Source organism: Trifolium pratense, linkage group LG1 (genome assembly GCF_020283565.1).
Source record: "Trifolium pratense cultivar HEN17-A07 linkage group LG1, ARS_RC_1.1, whole genome shotgun sequence".
NCBI classification, from domain to species: domain Eukaryota; kingdom Viridiplantae; phylum Streptophyta; class Magnoliopsida; order Fabales; family Fabaceae; genus Trifolium; species Trifolium pratense.
The window spans coordinates 42,895,043-42,915,783 of NC_060059.1; the positions used below are offsets into that span (position 1 = coordinate 42,895,043).

General features: G+C 37.2%; 1 protein-coding gene across 1 annotated transcript; it reads left to right on the forward strand.

Annotated features, from left to right (window-relative positions):
• The first annotated feature begins 1,110 nt into the window (after positions 1 to 1,110).
• LOC123902684 lies at positions 1,111 to 3,287 on the forward strand. Its single transcript, XM_045952467.1, has 4 exons — positions 1,111 to 1,662; positions 2,083 to 2,145; positions 2,233 to 2,307; positions 2,643 to 3,287. Exons 1-4 carry the CDS (start codon positions 1,351 to 1,353, stop codon positions 3,099 to 3,101), a joined length of 909 nt encoding a protein of 302 aa, XP_045808423.1. The 5' UTR covers positions 1,111 to 1,350; the 3' UTR covers positions 3,102 to 3,287.
• The last annotated feature ends 17,454 nt before the right edge of the window (positions 3,288 to 20,741 follow it).

Consider the following 20,741-nt stretch of genomic DNA (forward strand, 5'->3'; position numbering starts at 1 on the left):
AAGTTAACGTATATTTTTGAATGATTTTTTTTTTACGGATATGTTTAGAACATCAAAAAAAAATCTTCACAAAAAACGAGCTCAAAGTTTGATTTCTAGATCATGATTTATAGGTCAGGTTATCTTACCAGAATATTGGCCGAGATTTTCTTTTGTTACCCTGGATGTTCTCGCGCGTCATATGCTATACATATTTTATCTTTCTCCTACTTAAATAGTAAACGTTATAAAAATGATGAATTTTTGAAAAGTTTTGCCAATGCCGTCCATTCTTGTCTGTTATAGTATTTCTATTTATTTATTACTACTCAAATATTAGGTTACTTTTTGTAAAAAAAAGATGTAAAATAATTTTTCTAAATCACATAAAAAGGTTTTTCTTGATTTTTTTATATATATATATATGAATCACTATATATTTTTTTGAAGCAATTGATCACCATATATACATGTATAGTTAATTCTAAAATAATAGTAAAATATATGTTAACAAATGTTATTCTAGTTCGTAAGAATTTAGCTCATATGTCTCTTCCAACTAATTTAAGTTTATAACGCTATGTCCCTTTCAACTAATTTAAGTTTACGAGAACTAACAAATGTTATTCTAGTTCGTAAGAATTTAGCTCATATATTTCACAAAAAGAAAATGTTAAATAGTATCCGGACACTAGTTAAACATATTAATATAAAAAAAATCTTGTAATTTCTGCACTCAATGCCTTGAAATTGCAGAAAATAATATTTTCAATATTAATATACTCTTTAATTTTCTTTTTTGATATGCTTAACAAATACCCGAAACACTATTTAACACTATCCTTCACAAAAATGGGATCAAATTCCATTGTAGTGAGAAATTAATATTTGTAAAATTGTAAATGTAAGCTCCAACCTTTTTTTCGTCTTTATGAGAAATAAGCTAAACTTTTTATTTTTACATAATAAAAAGATACCACAAAATAAATATTTATAAGTGATATTATAAGATACTAGCAAAGTAGCAATTAGATCACCGTAGTATCCTCCAATGAGAAAATTGCATTTCATAACATAACATAACATAAACTCTTGTCATCAATCAATTTTCATATAAAAGACCCATAAACCCTAGAAGAGAGGCATAAACATAGATTTCCAACTTGACACGTGTCAGAAGCTAGAGACCTGAGCCTTTTGTTGTGCTTGTGCTTGCTACAAACACAAATAAGAATAAGGATTTTCCCCATTTCCTTAACCTTGTTCCGTTTTTTGAGCACACAACACAATACAAGAGAGACTCTTTTTCTTACTCACTCATTCATCACTGTTTTATCTATAAAATTCTTCTTCAACTTTAAAAACAGAGAGATGAAACAGAAACAGAAACAGAGTAGGTACGATGATGATGTTTTGGATTGGTCCAAAAGTGAAGTTGAAACTGCTGAAATTATTTCAGCTTTGTATCATTGTTTCTCTTTGTTTAGTAGTGTATCATACTCATGGGGGTGTAAAAAGAAGAGATCTGCAATCCCTTCCTATGATGGCGGCGCCGCCGTTGTGCCTCCACCTTCTGATGCCGGAAAAGCTCAAGCTTCAAGTCCTGCTACCCCTCTTTCGTTTCCAGCCACTGAATCAGATGAGAAAACCAAACCTTCCAAAAACAAAACTTCTCTTAAAAGGGTAATTTTTTTCTTCACTTTTCCTCTGTTTTGCTTTTCTTCTTATCCATATCTGTAATAATGGTTTTCTTGCTGTTTTTTTTATTTTTTTTTCGGTTACAATTCATTCTGATTTTTTTTTTTTTTTTGATAAACACAATTCATTCTGATATGGTTGATCCATGATGTGGAAACATACAACACTTCAGGTGAATCAGTTACACAGTAGATTCAAATAGACAAATATACCCTGTGTTTTTTCTAATTGGGTGTTTTTTTTTAGCTGAAATATTTATTTATTATTTATTTAATGTATTTTTGCCATTTTAACATAATTTTGTTTTGTCAAAAAAAGAAAATTTGTAAAAAAAAAAAAGAATAATTTTATTATTGTGTACTTTAGTTCTTACCTGATTTTGGGTTATGATTTTTCTCTCAACAGAAGAGAGAGTACTATCTTAAGATGATTGAAGATTTGACCAAAACCAAAGACTCAATCAATCAAGTAAGTTTATTTTATCAATAGATTTTGTCCATGATTTTTTAGACCCAATTATTTTTTCTGAATGTTTGATCTCTGCAATGAAAATAGGAAATTGAACATATGAAGCGTCATTGTGAACAATTGAAGGAATTTAATCTCAAGTTGAAAGCAAGGGAAAAAGAGGTACCACTACTAGTGATGTGTTTGTGTTAAAAAAATCTAATTTTCAAACCTATAACAAATTAAATGCACAATTTAGGAAAAAATATTTTCATATTTAGTTCCTTAATATAATATGCTTAGCATTTTCCTTTTAATTAATAACAATAATAATAATTACTATAATTCTTCTCTTCATTTTTTTAATAATCATCTCATATAGTGCTAGGATTGCTTAGCTTATCCTATTTTAGAAAACATTTTTTTGGACTTGTTTATTTTACATTTGTTGTATTGCATCTATGGTGGGGCCAATCTTGTTTTCTGATTTATGGAAATTTCTATTTCTATTTTTACAGCTAAGTGGTATTAATGGTCATAAAGTTGAATGCAAAAACCCCAATTTGGAAAATAATCATCCAATACAATTGAATCATACTATCATCAAAGTCTCAGTCAACTCCTTAGCTGAAACTGAAAATGAAGAGAAAATGAAGCAACAAATCCAAATACCCAATCATCACAATTTTGGGGTTTCCCAAATAAGCAATGGCCATCTAACGACGTCGTTGCCAGTTGCATCTTCATCATTGGGCCGCAACAGTAATATGGGCCCATTGTCCATTCCTGATCTGAACTTATCCATCGAAGAGTCGGTTCACGTGGAGACTTGTCAACCGTTGGATGAGGCTCCATCAAATAATAGTAAAGTTATGGCAGCTCAAGCAAGACAGAGAAGGATTCAGATTTTCAGACTCAAGAAACCCGTGGGTAATAATAATACCAAACAACGTCAATCTTATAATAGCAGTAGATAATAATAGCTAATGTAGTAGTAACATTTTTTTAGTTTATTTCCATATTTTTGTTTTTTTCTCTTTTTTTAGAGATTTATATATGGATATTCATTATGAGTATGTCTTGGCGACAAAGAAAATTCTTGTGACGTTGGTATAAAGTAGTACTACTACATTAGGAAATTTGGTGGTGGATCTTGGTCAAAAATATATTTTTGGAAATAATATATGGTACTAGTAATGTCGAGATTCGTAGTTGTGTTGAAAACTCGATTTTGACTTTGAAGCAATCACGTTTGGTAATGGCATAATGTAAAACGTACTTTAAATAATCTAAATAGTTACAAGAATTATCTAAATAGTTAAAAAATGGAAGAATTTTGTTCCACCTAACTCATTTGGTAAGAACATTGCATGTAATACACACGAATCAGGGTTTGAATACCGATACTCCCACTATTAACTTTTAAAAAGTTGAAATTCTAACAACTAAGCTACTTGACAAAAAAAAACAGATATTTTTTTAACCAGGTTTTATTTTTACTTTGCGGTCAAACTTCAAAATATTATTTCAAATTATTATTATTAGGCCTTTTAATTTATTAGGCCTTTTTTTTTTTTTTAAGAATCTGAGGGTTATATTTTTAATAACTAACGTTGATATAAATGAATTTGAAATTAAACTTATTTGATTGAGTCTCGTATTTGTTCAACCGTAACAAGTTTGAGTATATGTTTTATTTGAAATCAATGTAAAAAATTGTTTCAAAACAATGCAAACTGTTTTTTGGGTTATAACTGATTATTGGTAATCTTAATTCTCAAGTAATCTAATGCTACATACGCTACAAAAATTCTCTCATTAGAATTTGAGATCATTGATCAAAAATTTGTGTCGATCTTTTCTAAATGTTTCATTCTTGAATTTTAAAAAACGAAGATGAAGAGACAATTATTTTGAGTATGTAGATGATGTGTACATACACCACTAGCAACTCACATAATGCGAGATCTTGATTCTTCAGTTTAAACTATAGAGACAATCTGTAGTGACGGAAAACTAAAAAATCCTATCAATATAGAAAAGAGTAATGCTAGTGACACACCCACTAACACACTCTTTAAACACACTCCAATAATATCAAGACACCTCACTCACTCTCTTTGATACTTTACCGGATAACCGGTTGGACAAGTTGAGAGTTTTTTTTTTTTTTTTTTTTTTTAATAACTTAACTATCGTCACCCTCCCCAATTTTCCAAAACTCCATTGATGCTATCTATCGATCTGCACTGTATCTATGTAACTATTGCAAGCTCCTGTTAAAGTTCAGAGAGAAACACAAAGTGACGGCTAGGGTTTCAATAATATTATAATAGCATTACTTAACAAAATAAGGATTACAATACAATTTATAATAATTCCTAATGGACTACTAAACTACTAACATATAAAGGCCAATACTTAAAGCCCTAATAATATTATTATCTAACAGCTCCTATAACTATTATTTTTGTCACCCCAATTTTGCTAAGAGATGATGGATCTGAAAATTTGTTTTTACAATTCATTGCCAGCGAACCCTTTCATTCATCTCCTTCCATTCACTCTAAATTCAGAAAGATCCAAATCTTCATTTTCCAAATTATGACCTCATGCCCTTCAATTTCATAATGAAATCGTTTTGAAACACAGATTCTATTTTTTATGATAGATTGAGTTAGTTAATTTTTTGTGGGTTTGTTTATAGATTTCACGGAGAAAAAGAGATGTAGTCACACAAACCTCTTACAGAAGTATAAGTATTGGTCAATAGGTGAAAATAAATTGTTTTAGATTTTTCTGAATGAGCAGAAATGGCGATTTCCTTTGGTAGAAGAACAAGGAAGATGAGAGTAGTACTTGCATGAATAAGAAGAGATGATTCTTTGTTGAATGTAGAAGATGAAAAGTTAAAAGGATAATAATAAATAAATAGCGTGAAATTGAAACAGGTAATCGGTAAAAGAATAAAAAGAAGGGATGAAGTGACTTGATATTATTGGAGTGTGTTTAAAGAGTGTGTTAGTGTGTCCTTAGCATTACTCATATAGAAAATAAATAATTTATCTACATAGAAGTTATCTTCTCTCGCTCAATAAATAATTTATTTGGTACGAGACGATAATAGAATGCAACGAGATTGATGGTAGAGGGTTGTCTGCACTCAAACGTGATGATCCACTTCTACCCTTCCTTGTTCACAGGGACCTTATGGCATACAATTTAAATGAATTCCACTATATAGTCGTCACTCTCTTGTTTTTATAGTCTTGTCTTGTGGACACATTAAAGAAGGGATGTTTGTAAAACGGGACAATGAAGATAAAAAACTTGGATAAAAATATCATTGTTGCGAGTAGGTCTTACGAACATGAAGAGACTATTCAACATAAATAAAAAATGAAAAGAAAGGTAAACAAAATAATAAAAGTAAGGGCGGCACTGACGACTCCAAGAATATTATCAAGTCTAGGTATAATGTTAACCGCAAAGTACAAATATTTATTGGTTTAAAGTTTTCGGATCGGAGTTCAACCGGATCAGAACGTTTTTAACTATATATATATATATATATATATATATATATATATATATATAAGAAATAAATAGTATATTTTTGGATTTTTTATATATTTTTAATAATGTATATAAACAAATAAAATAAAATTAAGTAAAAAAACAAAAGGGTAAAAAAGTAAATGGGAAAGAGAGTTGAACCCAAACCCTCTACATGATCAACCAAATGTAGGACCACCGGGCCAACGCGAGCCTAATGACATAAGTAAAGCTTAACTAATATATATATTAAAGTTACTCTTTGAACACTGTTCATCATCTTCAACCTCGTGTTCACCATCATCAAAACCTCAAAAATCGTTTTTTTCATTCTTGCACCAAATTAGACATGTAAATATACCATTTTGCTCAGAATTTCATGGGGATTATGAATATACACTTAAATTTTATTAATTTTTACTCAAACATTCGAATTTTCATATTATAGTAAGAACCCTAAAAAAAAAATTATATGTCGAGCTGCCCTGGCTAGCCAGCGGGGAAATCGCCCCCGGGGGGAATTGGCAGCTAAGTTAACAAATTAAATTATTACTACTATTTTTTTTTTTTTTTTTTTGTAAAAGTAGACATGACATAAGAAGATATTTAATTATGAATTAAATATCTTCAATAAAAAATAATATGATAAGCAACTGAATTGAGTTTATTATAAAGAATTGGACTTCTACAATGTATCAAACCAATATTTTAAATTACAGGTGAGAGAAAAAAAAATAGAAGAAAAAATAATAGCTAAAGTAGTATTAAAATATGTTATAACTATAATCTTGTGAAAAAACACTATTGAGATAAGTAATGTAATCAAATCACTACATTTTAGTCTAATGAACTTATATGTAAAACCCCTGGAAATTGACATATCTACTTTTATGCTATAAACATAATTTAAAACAAAAATAATAGAATAACCGTTTTGAGAAATTTATTTTAAAGAAAATATAAATCAATAATGCTTATATTTTAGGGACACAAAATATATTTAGTACATATAGGTTATTTTATCAAGAGGAAAAAAATAAAAACAAATAAAATACTGATTTTGTTGCCTAAAAATCTTATAAATACCACTCAATAAAGTGTTGACACTCTGTTTACGTTGGAATTTGGTAAACAACCGCTAGTTTAAGTATTTAAACTCGCGAGATCAACTAGTAAATCTCAGGACAATTTTGTGTTTATTCGTTTCAAGAAAACTGTTTGAAGGTTCGTTTGAATAAGGAAACGAACACTTAGGAATTAAAATATTTTAAAGCATACAAGAGAAACTAATTCGAATCGCCTCGAAGTAGCAGTTTCTCAAGCAAGTATCTGGATTCAGACTTAGAAAAAATTACTGGAAAACAAATTGCATTGCATTGAATGAAAAACAATTACAAATAAAGATGGTTCACAAAACATACATTTCTCCTTCGAATTCCGTTCGTTCGATCGCTGAGTACTTAGAATTTTTAGAGAGGATGTTTGTATAAATTTTGTGACCCTTGTTCAGAATGAAAAACTACTATAAATACTACTACTAAGTGGTAACTGTTTCTTGATCATCTGGACGCTCCTTCATTTGCCACGTCGACCACGTTCTCCACTTTCATCTTTCATTTCTTCAGCGCGCGCCAAGACCTTTTGGGCCGTTCGTTGTTCCTTCTTTGGGCTTGGCCCAACTCTCCATCGGTTCAATTTCGCGCTTTCGATAGCTTCCTGGCAGAACCAAAATTGGACGTATTATCCATGTCTTTCGAAGCGCTTTTTGGCTTCGACCTAGTTGGCTTTCGACGCCACCTTTGAAAGTTTTATTTTAACAATATCACCTCCAAATAAATGTTGGACCCACCAATTATATTTAATTGATAAATACCAAATTTATATCCAACAAATTGCCCCCCAAAAATGCCATTTTCGACTGTGTCTATCGAAAGAGGAAGTGGCGTTTTTGAAAGTATTATTGGATATCTTTCTTTTCCATTTATCTCTCCTATCGTTTAGGCTGCCATTCAAAACTTTGGATTGGCTCCAAAACTTTTTTTTTTTTTTTTTACCTGTCAAAGGGGTTTGGACACTTGTCAACATAGGAAGTTGAAAAAATTTGCTATTTTCCTCAATCTGTGTGCCTCTATAAATAGCCAGATTCTTCCTTTATTGCGTTTTTCTCCAATTTTCGCTCTGTCAACTGTTCATCTTCTTCTTCATCTTCTGCGATTCTTTCTTGAATTCTTGCTTTCAAAAGACTTCTTGTTCTCACCTTTCTGTTTATCACCAAGTTATTACTTTTCTTTTCACTTGAATTCTCCTCAACTATCTCAACAACCTGTGATTCCCAAATTTAACCCTAATCCGTTCTTTTACACCATCTTTACACCTTCATCAATGGCGTCAGGTTCAAATGTTGGAAAAATCCTTCCTTCCGCCGGTAAGTGGACCGCCGCCACTCTTTCTTCTTACGATACGGATGTGGTTCCAGAACCGTCGTTGCGTCTGGACTTGCAAAAGTTTTGGGAAAATCAATTGATCTTTCCTTATTCTGTTGATAATCTTGTGCATGCGTTTGGGGGACCCAAACCAAGTGATAAAAGTCGGAATTCCAAGGTTTTGTCTATTTTTCCCGTTTATAAACCTTGTGCTCCTAGGGTTTTCATCAGTGAACCCTATAATTTTAGCTATATCAAGGCGCCTAATAGAGTGTTTCGATCGGCTCCTTCTTTGAATGACCAATACCTTGGCTGGTTAGACAGGGTACAACGTGATAAGGCTGATATTTGGCAAGCCTGTGGTATTTATGACCTTATTCAGCTCTCTCGGACAGGCCTTAAATACCAGCAAGAGATGATTATTGCTGCTTTACACTTCTTTGAGTCTTCTACCAACACCTTCCACTTCGAATGTGGCATGATGACTCCTACCCTGCTGGATGTTGCTGCCATTACTGGCTTATCGCCTCTTGGCGACACTTATGATCCTTGCAAAGCTTCCAACACCATCAAATTTGATTTTCGAAACAAGTCTTACTCCAAATACATCGTGGAAAATCGAAAGACTAGCGATGAAGTAAGTGACGAGGAACACGTTGCTTTCCTAACCTTATGGCTATCGCAGTATGTCTTCTGCACTCAATCTCTCCAAGTAGCCAAAAAATTCATCCCTATGGCTATTCAACTACATGAATGTCAGCAATTCAACTTCGCTCGACTTATTCTTGGATGTCTTTATGAATCCATGAGGGATGCTTGTGAACACCTTAAGAGAACAGGCGATGGATCTACCTTTTTAGGTGCTGGCCCCTTTTGGTTGCTGCAATTATGGCTAACTGCCACTTTTCACGCTGAACTTGACCTTTTCTTGCCTGAGCCATACTATGAGGAATCAAGAACACGTCGAGTCGAAGGCACGAGGTTGGCGAGGATGGTGCCTAGGGAAAGAGGCCTTGGTTATGATGTGGCTTTCCAACAGTATTTTAATACTTTCCTCAGCCTGAAGAAGTTCAAGCCTAGCTTTGCTCCCTTTGTGGATAGGCCACTTGGTCCTCCTTGGTTTACTCACAGATTTCCTTCTCCACCAGAATTTGAGATGGTAACCAACAGCATTTGGAATGCTTACTTGATGCCTACAGTCTTGTCTTGTCGAATTGGCTTGACCTCTGGAGATTTTGGGTTAGTTGGCTACTTCCCAAACCTGGTGTCTCGCCAATTTGGCTTAACTCAAATACTCCCTAAGAGCATATACTTGGAAGAAAGGGAGGTTTGTTTAGGCAAGCATGGCATGACAGAACCACAGTTCCGTTCATTCTTGAACCACTTCAATCAGCCTTCTTATGAGCTTACCCCATTCGACTTCGCTCCCTCACATGCCTGCACTAGGGAATTTTTTACCTGGTGGTCTCGACACTATGAAGGACGCCTGGTTGACAAGACTGCCTTACTCACTGCTATCTCTAATGGGTTCGACTCATCTATTTTGAACAAGATTAAGTCGAAATTGAACGCCAGAGGTATTCTTTTAGTTTTACTTTTACTTGCATCATTTTTACCTTGCGTGCTTTTCTCTTATGCGCACCTCTTCGATGCAGGGAGTAAGTCGAAGGCAGGTTCCAGCGACTCTAGCAAGCCTCTTCCTCCACCGTCTAAGGTTGAACTACAGGTAGGCTTTTATCTTCTTGTGGCTTCTCACACTTCTGTAAGATTTCTATGTTAACTTTGATATGCCCTTCCTAGATTGCTTCACGCAAGAGGCCTCATTCAACTGAAACTCCTTCTGTTTCGAAAAAACAAAAGCCTGTTCCAGCCACTTGTTCGAGTGCTCCAGATAAGGTACTTATCTAGCAAAAGACTTTTCTCTTCTTTTCCTTACCTGCGAACTTACGGAGTTGTGGCTTGCAGGATATTCCTGTTCTCTCGACCATCCCCGAACAGACTACCGTTGTTACTACTCAAGATCTTTTTCCCAGTGCTGAACCCATTACTGATGAGAAAAAGAAAAAGAAGAAGAAGAAGAAAGAACGCCAACCCACCCAAGAAAGTACTCCTGAGCGCAAGTCCTCTGAGATTGAGGCACAACCTGATACTCTGGCATCACCTGAAGATCCTCCTTTGGAACAATCGGAGAGGAAGAAAAAGAAGAAAAAGAAGCAGAAAAAATCTCCTGCTGCAACTACTGTTGTCGAGGCTTCTGCTACTGCAAAAGAAACAACTTCACAACCTGAAGCTTCTGCTACCCCTCAAACCCAAGTAAGCCATTCTTATTTCTTGTTACTTCTCCAGCTTTTGGCTGTGTTACTCATTCTTTCATGGTTTTATTTGTTTCAGCCACAAAACTCTGCTCAAGTTATTTCTCAGGATGAGCCTACTCCTAGCAAAGCGGCTGAGGGGGTGGTCGAAGGACCAAGCGATGCACATCCTGAAGATGTTGCAGAAAAAATCCCATCTCCTCAGCCTGTCGGAACGGCCATTCTTACTGAAACCTCATCACCGCCCAAGGCTCCTGGTTCGCCTCACCGCGCTTTCGAAGATGACAACCTTAAGCCTGACAATGAAGAAGACCAACTCGATCAAAGCTTACCACAACAGAATCCTTCGACAAATCCTGCCCAAGTATTGGCTGATAATGATCCTCCAACCAACTTTCAAGCTGATCCCATTGCTAATACTGAACAAAGGCCAACAGTTGATGGCGAGCACTCCACTACCAATCACCCACAACCAAGTGGGTCAAACCATGAGTCTAGTTCACCCAGTGCTGGCACTTTCGACTCTGAAGATGGGAACTCCTATATTGGTGATTCACTTGGTGAAGAGGGAACTTCCGTGTCGAAGCCATTTCCTACTGTTGTCCTGCCGGCTGAACTTGCCAAAAAGTTAAAAGATTTAACTCCAGTAGATGCACTTAGCAAGCTTTTATCAAGCTATGGCACCTCTAGCTCCGCTGTTGAGGACACAGAGGGTAGGGAAGATGTACTTGAGCAAGAACAGTTTGAGCATGAAATCAGGTTCAGGAGAGAAATTCTTAATGGGGATATGCTGGGCTTGCTTGAGCGTGACTCTTCTATATATTACAACATCAAAGCCCTTTTTCGCAAGCTGCAGAACCCAAGGACTGACGAAGCCATGTTCCTTCTAGTGACTCAGGCTGAAACCTTTTTAGAACAATTCGTTAGTCAATCTCAGCTCCTAACCAGGACTAGCAGCCTTTTGACATCTCTGCTTGCCACCCAGCAACACCATTTCGAGCAAGCTAATAGTTGCAATGCAGAGGTCACAACTATCAAGGCTGCCTCTGATGAAGCTCTTGAGCAACTTGTGGCTTGTGAGAACAATATTGCTCAATGTCAATCTGAAATCGAAGCGCTAAAGGCAAAGATTCGACAAGAGGAGGCTAAGATGGAAAAGCTAGCTGCAGTGGCTATTGAAGCACAAAAGGTTAAGCTTGATGAGCTAGCACGTGAAGGTATCCAACACTACAGTGATGGTCTAGCTGTCCAGAAGCGAGTTGAGCACCTTGCTAGTGATAAGGAAATGCTACAACGTAAACTGGCGTCCATTCGAACTCAGTATTACCAATTTCAAGCGGCCAATCGAAAGCCTCCTTCAACATCCCAACAACAACCTTGACTTTATAAATTTTCCTTTTAGTCTCAAGTTTTTTTTTTTCTTTTGGATGTCGTAATTGTAAATCTTTTAACACTAGCAACTGTCAAACAATTTCGTACATGCCTTTTGAATGCATGCCCGTTTTGGCTTTTTAATGCTGCATGTTCATATATTGGCTGAGTATTTTATTCCTTTGTTGTTGTTTGCTTTCCTTCTTTTGGGCCACTTTCCCAAGCCTTATTAATGGCACTTTGTAAGGAATGAAGCGAACATGTTTCCAAAGCAGTCAACATAATTAACTACATGGCTTTGAGCATTAATGCAATGGCATTTCCTATGCAAACTGAACGTGGTTAGTTGTAACTGCCTAGCTATTAACGCGTATTAATCCTTCTATAAATACCCACGCCTTGCAACTCTTTTGTTCAGCACTTTGCACCAATTAACGCATCAACACCTCTCCACAAAGAATGGATAACAAGAAAGATCTTCCTTCCTCTACCCCGGGCTCAAGCACACCACGTCCTCTTGGAAGGGGACGAATCAAGATTCCAGCTTCCAAACCTCCACGCACTAGAATCCTTCGCCCTAGGCCGGCACCAGCCAAGGTAGTAGAAACCATCATTCTCTCTTCTGATTCTTCAAGCTCTAGTTCAGATGATGAAGATGAAGACTACCTCAAGTTCCTCAGTACCCTAGAGCCTGATGAAGAATACCCAGGAACTCCAACTCCTTCTTCTGAGGATGAAGACTCTCAGATCTCAGAACTTTCCAATTCTGATTCCAAGGATGAGGGAACTCGGGTTCAGGGTAAACCCTAAGTGTTTATCTTTCAACATTCAACCATTTCTTGTATTTTCTTGAACATTCTTGAATGATTGGTTGTATTGTTGATTTTATATGAAATAAAACTTGATTATTGGCATTTCCTTTTACCATTTCGCAAATTTTATTCTTGCGTTATTCATTTTTTATGGTTATTTCTTGCAACATTGGCTTGTATTTCTTTAAATATTTGCCATTCATGTTGACTGAACGTTTCTCAGGAGTTAACTCTTCAATCTCATAAGCTCCATTTGACAAAACTTGAGAAATCTTAAATGGTCCTTCCCAATTGGGTGACCATTTTCCAAAGACTCGATCTCGTCTGTCCATGGGGAGGATGACTTTCCAAACTAAGTCTCCTACGTCAAAGAGTTTGGATTTAACCCTTTTGTTATATGCTCTAGCAATTCGTTCTTTTTGTCGAATCAAAGCATCTAACGCCTGCAACCTTTCCTCATCCACGTCTGTTAATTCATCTAACATTATGTTCTCATAGTGATCAGGAGGTAGTTCCCATTGCCTTTGTACTCGAATCGACTGCATCATTATTTCAACAGGTAACACGGCATCGTGACCATATGTTAGTCGAAAAGGTGTCGAACCTGTTGACTCTTTAGGAGAGTTCCTACATGCCCATAGGACTTGGTCCAGGGTCTTATGCCAATTCTTTGGTTTTTGGGCAACATGCTTTTTAATTAAACTAATTATAACCTTGTTGGCTGCTTCAACTTGGCCATTTGCTTGAGCATAATAAGGCGTCGAAGTCATTAGCTTAAAACCTGATTGTTCAGCAAAATCTTGCATCTTTCGACCAACAAACACCGTTCCTTGGTCAGTAGTGATCGTCTCAGGAAGCCCAAACCTATAAATAATATGGTCTTGGATAAAACTAATCACTGTTTCCTGATCCACGTTTGTTAGGGCCACAGCCTCTATCCATTTGGTAAAATAATCAATCCCAACTAGTATATAGCGCTGGTTCTTGGATGACGCGGGCCTTATCTCACCAATTAAATCTAAAGCCCAGCCTCTAAAAGGCCAAGGTTTGATAATCGAATGCAACTCACTGGCAGGGACGTGTTGTATCCCCGCGTGTTTTTGACACTCTTGACAACCTTTCGCATATTCTATGCAGTCCTTAAGCATGGAAGGCCAATACAAACCCTGTCGAAACAAAAGCCATTTCATCTTGTGGCCTGCTTGATGGGCACCACAGGCTCCACTATGGGCATTTGAAACTGCTACATACGCTTCGTTTTCATTTAGGCATTTCAACAAAACCCCTTCAGGAGTCTTCTTAAATAGTTCATTTCCCATGATTGTGTAATTCAAAGCTCTATACTTAACCTTCCTATCGGCTGTACCTGTTGGATTTTCCATATATTTAACAATGGGTTGTCTCCAATCCGTGTCAGCCAAATTGTCAATCACAAAGACTTCAGTCATTACTTCATCAAAGTGTGCATCAGCCATTTCGGACTCCCTTTCGCCATTTGGTTCATTTGCCCCCAGCTGATGGGGTATTACCTCACTTGAGATTAGTTTCTCTTTAATTTCAACTATCTCATCTAATTTTTTCCCTGTTACTTTATAACCAGAAGCTATTTGGGCTAAGTCATTTGCTTCTTGGTTTTCGATCCGAGGCACGTGTTGAATGTCACACGAATCAAATCGTTTTAGTAACGAGAAGGCAATGACAAAGTATTTCATCAAATGTTCTTGAATGCATTTGTATTCCTTTGTCAATTGTTTTATTACTAACTCAGAATCTCCTCTGATTTTAACATGTTTTGCCCCCAAGTCCAAAATAATCTTTAGACCTACAATTAAAGCCTCGTACTCGGCTTCATTATTGGAGCATGTTCCATTAATCTTGTACTTAAATTTTGTTGGAATCTTTAAAGGAGAAATGATTAAGATTCCAACTCCTGTACCATGTTTGTGCTTCGAGCCATCAAAGTACAACATCCAAGGTTCATGTTCTACATATGTTATTGGGGTCTCAGTCACCGAGTGGTCAACAAGAAAATCAGCCACTACTTGACCCTTTACAGCCCTCAGGGGTTGGTAAGTCAATGAATATTCAGTTAAAGCTAAAGCCCATTTCCCAATTCGACTATGCAAAATTGGTTTTAACAACATATGCTTAATGATGTCAAAATGAGAATAAACATAAACATGAACTGGTTTGATATATTGCTTAAGTTTGGTACAAGAGAAATACAAACATAGACAAAGCTTTTCAATTGGACTATATCTAGTCTCAGCATCATTCAAGATTCTACTTAGATAGTAAATAGCCTTTTCTACGCCATTTTCATCCTCTTGTGCGAGCATGCTTCCAATAGTCGAATCTGATGCTGCGATGTACAACTTCATTGCTTTGTTTCGAATAGGAGGCATTAAAGTTGGAGGCTTCGACAAGTATGCCTTAATATCATCAAATGCCTTTTGTTGTTCCATTCCCCATTCAAATACATCACCTTTCTTGAGCCTCAGCAGTGGAGAAAAAGGTTGAGCTTTACCACTTAGGTTTGATATAAACCTTCTCAAGAAATTGACCTTTCCTAGCAAAGATTGAAGCTGTTTCTTCGTTCCTGGAGGTTCTGTCTCCATGATAGCCTTTGTCTTATTTTGGTTAATTTCTATGCCCTTCTTATGCACAACAAAGCCAAGGAAATCTCCTGCATGTACACAAAAAGCACATTTCAGTGGATTCATTTTTAATCCACATTTTCTCATTCTTTCGAACGATTTTTTAAGATGTTCGATATGTTCATCCTGGGAAGCGGATTTCACAACAATATCATCAATATAAACCTGCATAAATATTTCGATAAAATCATGAAAAATTAAGTTCATAGCTCTTTGGTATGTTGCTCCAGCATTTTTCAATCCAAAAGGCATCACCACCCACTCATAGGTGCCTAAAGCACCAGGGCAACGAAATGCGGTTTTTGGCACATCATCTTCATCAATAAAGATTTGATTATAACCTGAATAGCCATCTAACATACTCAAATATTCATGCCCTGCTGCTGAATCAACTAACATTTCGGCTACAGGCATGGAATATTCATCCTTAGGTGTAGCATTATTCAAGTCTCTAAAGTCTATGCAAACCCTAAGTGATCCATTTTTCTTAATAACAGGAACAATGTTAGCTAACCATTCCACATACCTGGTTGTTCGAATGAACTTGCATTTGAGCAACCTTTCAATTTCTGCTTTGATCTTTGTCATGATTTCCGGTGCAAACCTCCTTGGAAGCTGCTTTACAGGTTTCTTATCTGGTCGAAGGGGTAGCCTATGCTCCACAAGATTTCTGCTTAACCCAGGCATTTCGTTATAGTCCCATGCAAAGCAGTCTCTGTATTTCTTAAGCAACTCGACCATTTTTTCTTTTAGGGCTGGGTCTATATTGGCACTAATGTAAGTTGGCCTCTTAACAGAGCCATCTCCAATATCAACCTCCTGCAAAGGATCTTGGGCTTGCATTCTCTGAATCGAACTATGTGGATCTTTCTCAAAACCCAAAGGCTCATCATCATAGATGCAATCTAACCTTTGCTTCTCTCCATCATTTACTTCACTAACCTCCAAGGCCAGTTTGTCCCTTAAGTTATCATTGGCTTCGACAGCCATATTTTCTTGAACATTAATGGCCTCAAGAGCCATTTTGATTCTATTCTCGGCTGCGTAAGCCGTAATTCGATCCCATGCTGGGGACTCAATCATCAAACTCATCATGGTTGACCCATCCAGACACTGGTGGGTATGCATCCTCACACAAGGGTTTCTCTATGTCTTCCCTCTCCCAACAAAAACCATGGGTTGGATGCAACTTAACTGAGTGGTATACATTTTTTGATACCACTTCATTTGGATCGAAGGCAGCATCTTGCTCACCACAAGGAGCAATCGAGGCCAGGTTTTTGTCGAAATTCTGTAAAGTCACAGTGCCTGTCTCTGAAACATATGCACTCTGATCTGCTTCTACGTTCTCGACTAAACCATCTTCTCTCCAGATGATTAATCTTTGGTGCATGGTTGAGGGAACAGCTCCAACACCATGTATCCATTCTCTACCTAATAACAAATTGTAATTAGGTTTGGCAGCTATGACCATAAACAAGGTCTTTCGAACTGTACTACCAACACAAACTTCCAACTGCACTGCCCCCAGGGAATGACCAGTTTTTCCTTCATAGTTGGCCAACACCACATTGTGGGAATGAAGGTCTGTGTCATAGAGACCTAATTTCTTCAACATGAAGTGAGGCATGATATTCACCACGGCTCCTCCATCCACTAAGACTTTATTGATTCCCACATTATTGACTTTTGCCCTAATGAACAAAGCCTTCAAGTGGTTCTGCATTCCCAGATCTGGCTTTTCGAAGACAGCTTTTTGCTCTTCAACACAACCATTTTGCATAACATAATAACACATTGGCTTATGATCAGCCAAATTGAGGGCTTCGAAGTCCTCTTCCAATTCATTGACTTCAGTAGGTATATCATATTCCAGTGGCAGAATCGACACCACATTGACCATGACATCAAAATCGGACCCCTCATCCAGGAGATCATCATCCTCCATGTCATCCTCATCTTCTGCCCCTCCTTGGGCATTTTCAGCTATGGGCTCTTCCAATATTATGGAGAGCCTCTCCTTTACTGGCCTCTTGGCCATTTCAACCTTTTCAGCCTTCTGGGTTGCTACAGCCTTGCCCCCAGCCTCAGCCTCTTTTGCTGTCAACTTTTGTTTCCTCTGGAACCTTCGCCACTGAGTGCGGGTCATAGGATTCTTTCCCTTATAGTTATTCCTATAAGAGTATTTGTTGACTTCAGTGGCAGCATTCACTGTTTCCTTCCCAGCTACCACTTTTGAACCCTTGGGTTCAGATACAATGTTCACATTAACATTGCTAGAGCTTCCATTTTCCATCATCCTTCGATTAAAAGTGACGTACTGTCCACTCACCCATTGGTTAACAGGTGCTCTCCCAGATGGTTTGAAAGTGTTTTGGGGGCCTAGCCTCTGATGGATCGAAAGGCCTTTGGTAATAGGCTTTCCCCAGTTGGCCCCTTTGTAAGGCCAAGCTTTTTGATTTGGCCTAGATTTTGGCCATTTTCTCTTGTTTTCAGCATAAGGTACAACACTTTGAAGGCCTGCAGTAGCCTCTTTGTCACACACAGCACTGCATCTAGGGCAAAGCATCACTTCAGCATTCTTCAGCTTGCACCTATTTAGGAAGTCCACCAATTCTTCCTCAGCATTGGGGTATACCTCACGTACCCTCTTTTCATACTCCTCTTCAGGCACAGCCTTGATTGGAGCAGCAGCGTCTATCACTTCAACCATGTTGCAGTCATAGACTTCGACATAGGTAGCGTCTGCAGGTGGCAAGGGATCTGAATCTACCTTCATTGGAGGCTTTGCCTTATCAGCATACTTCAGCCTTCCTTCATTCAGCGCTTTTTGCACCAAATCCCTGAAAACAACACATTGATAAGTTTTATGTCCCAAATAATTATGAAACTTACAATAACCTCTTTTCTTTCTTTGTTCTATTGGTGGTATTTTCATATCTTTTGGCACAATAATTTGGCCGTCAGTCACCAATAAATCAAAAATCTCATCACATTTAGTGATGTCGAAAGTATAAGTCTTCGTAACAAACTTATCATTTTTTGGTTCGATAGGATTTTTTCCATTCGACGGCCTCAACAATTTGCAAGTGTAAGGAGGCCCAGGCTTTAATTCAGCCACATTAATATCACTATCATCGAAATCTAAGTATTCATCACTCATTTCATAATCAATTTCATTATCATAGGAATCAACAAAACCTATTTCTTTCTTTTTCTGAAACTTAGAATTTCTAACTTTTTCAGCTTTTAACCTTTCGATTTGTCTCACTCTGTCAGCCAACTGTGACATGTCTCGAAGGTATTGGGTATCCAATTTCTTTCGAATTGAATAATCTAACCCACCAGCAGCCATTTCCACTAGCTCGTGTTCAGGCACTTGAGTAAAGCACCTGGATTTCAGCAAACGAAACCTATTTAAATAGTCATCAATTGACTCTTGGTTTTTCCTTTTTACACTGGCTAACTCTTTCAGACTTATCTTGGTTTGGCCCATATAAAATTGCTCGTGGAAAATCCTTTCCAATTGGGCCCAACTATTGATCGAATTGGGAGGCAAAGTTGTAAACCAAGTAAATGCATTCTTGGTAAGCGAATTAGGAAAATACTTCATTCGCAAATTTTCATTATTCGCCAAATTCCCAGACTCAGCTAGATACCTGGCAATATGTTCTACGGTTGACTCATTAGTGTCCCCGGCAAACTTAGTATATTTTGGGACTTTCCAACCTCTTGGTAACTCGGTTTGCAGCACATATTCAGTGAAGGCAGAGACAAAGTTTGGCCTTCGACAACCCGTGTTTAGGCCGTTTTGGGCCAAAATCGTTTCGACCATGTTAGCCAAATTGTGTTGGCCAAGCAAATTATTGTTTTGCACCTCTCGCACTACCTCGTCAGGATCCTGGTTCCTCCTAACCATTACCACTGGATGGTTCTGATGTACCACTTGTGGATTTGGGTTCATAACAGGAGGGTTTTGATTTACTAATTGAGGCATTTGATTAACCTCGTGAGGATAATAGGTTTCCTCTTGTACAACTGGTGTAGGTGTTGGGTTAGGAACTGTTTCAGTAGCCACATAGGTTGGCCTTTGCTGCACTGGAGTCGAAGACATTGCAGGTAGTATTACTTGTGGAGTAATGGGATTTACTCTAGGAGGTGGTGGGGGTGTCCCAAAAAAATCTGCAATTCGACTCATTTGAAATGCCAACATTTGATAACTCTCGTTGGTATTCTGAATTAATGGATTAAACACAGTACCCATTTGTTGTGTTAAGAGATTAACCATTTCATGGTTGCTCTCATCCATTTGTTGTCTCAAAGACAACACAGATGCAGTCGTTAAGGGTGTGGGAGTTACCCTTGACGAAGTATACCTATCAGGTTCGAAACTTGGCATCCCTAAACCAAGTGTAGGGGGAGGCCCATACATAAAACCCTGACCTGATGGTGGTTTCGAACGTCCAAAACCAGCAGTTACGGACGGAATTGCCATAGTTGGAATTGGCAAAGTTGGAATAACATCATGCACAGTCGAAATGGTTGGACTGGAGAATATTGGAACATTCACTAACTCAGATGTTACCAAACTTTGTGTAGGTGGATCGACTCCACCACTCGAACTTGCTTCGCTACTCATCGCACTAGAATTTGGAGTTTTACTAGGATTAGATTTCTGAGTAGTTTTAACCATAACCTAACTTATCATCAGTTATATGCAAGTAACAAGTTTTTTATTCCACAATATAAAAATAAACACAACTTTAACAAACACAAAACCCGTCCCACTGGGCGTGCCAATTTGTTTACGTTGGAATTTGGTAAACAACCGCTAGTTTAAGTATTTAAACTCGCGAGATCAACTAGTAAATCTCAGGACAATTTTGTGTTTATTCGTTTCAAGAAAACTGTTTGAAGGTTCGTTTGAATAAGGAAACGAACACTTAGGAATTAAAATATTTTAAAGCATACAAGAGAAACTAATTCGAATCGCCTCGAAGTAGCAGTTTCTCAAGCAAGTATCTGGATTCAGACTTAGAAAAAATTACTGGAAAACAAATTGCATTGCATTGAATGAAAAACAATTACAAATAAAGATGGTTCACAAAACATACATTTCTCCTTCGAATTCCGTTCGTTCGATCGCTGAGTACTTAGAATTTTTAGAGAGGATGTTTGTATAAATTTTGTGACCCTTGTTCAGAATGAAAAACTACTATAAATACTACTACTAAGTGGTAACTGTTTCTTGATCATCTGGACGCTCCTTCATTTGCCACGTCGACCACGTTCTCCACTTTCATCTTTCATTTCTTCAGCGCGCGCCAAGACCTTTTGGGCCGTTCGTTGTTCCTTCTTTGGGCTTGGCCCAACTCTCCATCGGTTCAATTTCGCGCTTTCGATAGCTTCCTGGCAGAACCAAAATTGGACGTATTATCCATGTCTTTCGAAGCGCTTTTTGGCTTCGACCTAGTTGGCTTTCGACGC

Bases quoted from the DNA above. Each gene is read 5' to 3' on its own strand.
- LOC123902684 (XM_045952467.1), top strand. From the start codon at position 1,351: ATGAAACAGAAACAGAAACAGAGTAGGTACGATGATGATGTTTTGGAT. The intron at 1,663-2,082 runs GTAATTTTTTTC...TTCTCTCAACAG, and splicing joins ACAAAACTTCTCTTAAAAGG to AAGAGAGAGTACTATCTTAA. The intron at 2,146-2,232 runs GTAAGTTTATTT...CAATGAAAATAG, and splicing joins CCAAAGACTCAATCAATCAA to GAAATTGAACATATGAAGCG.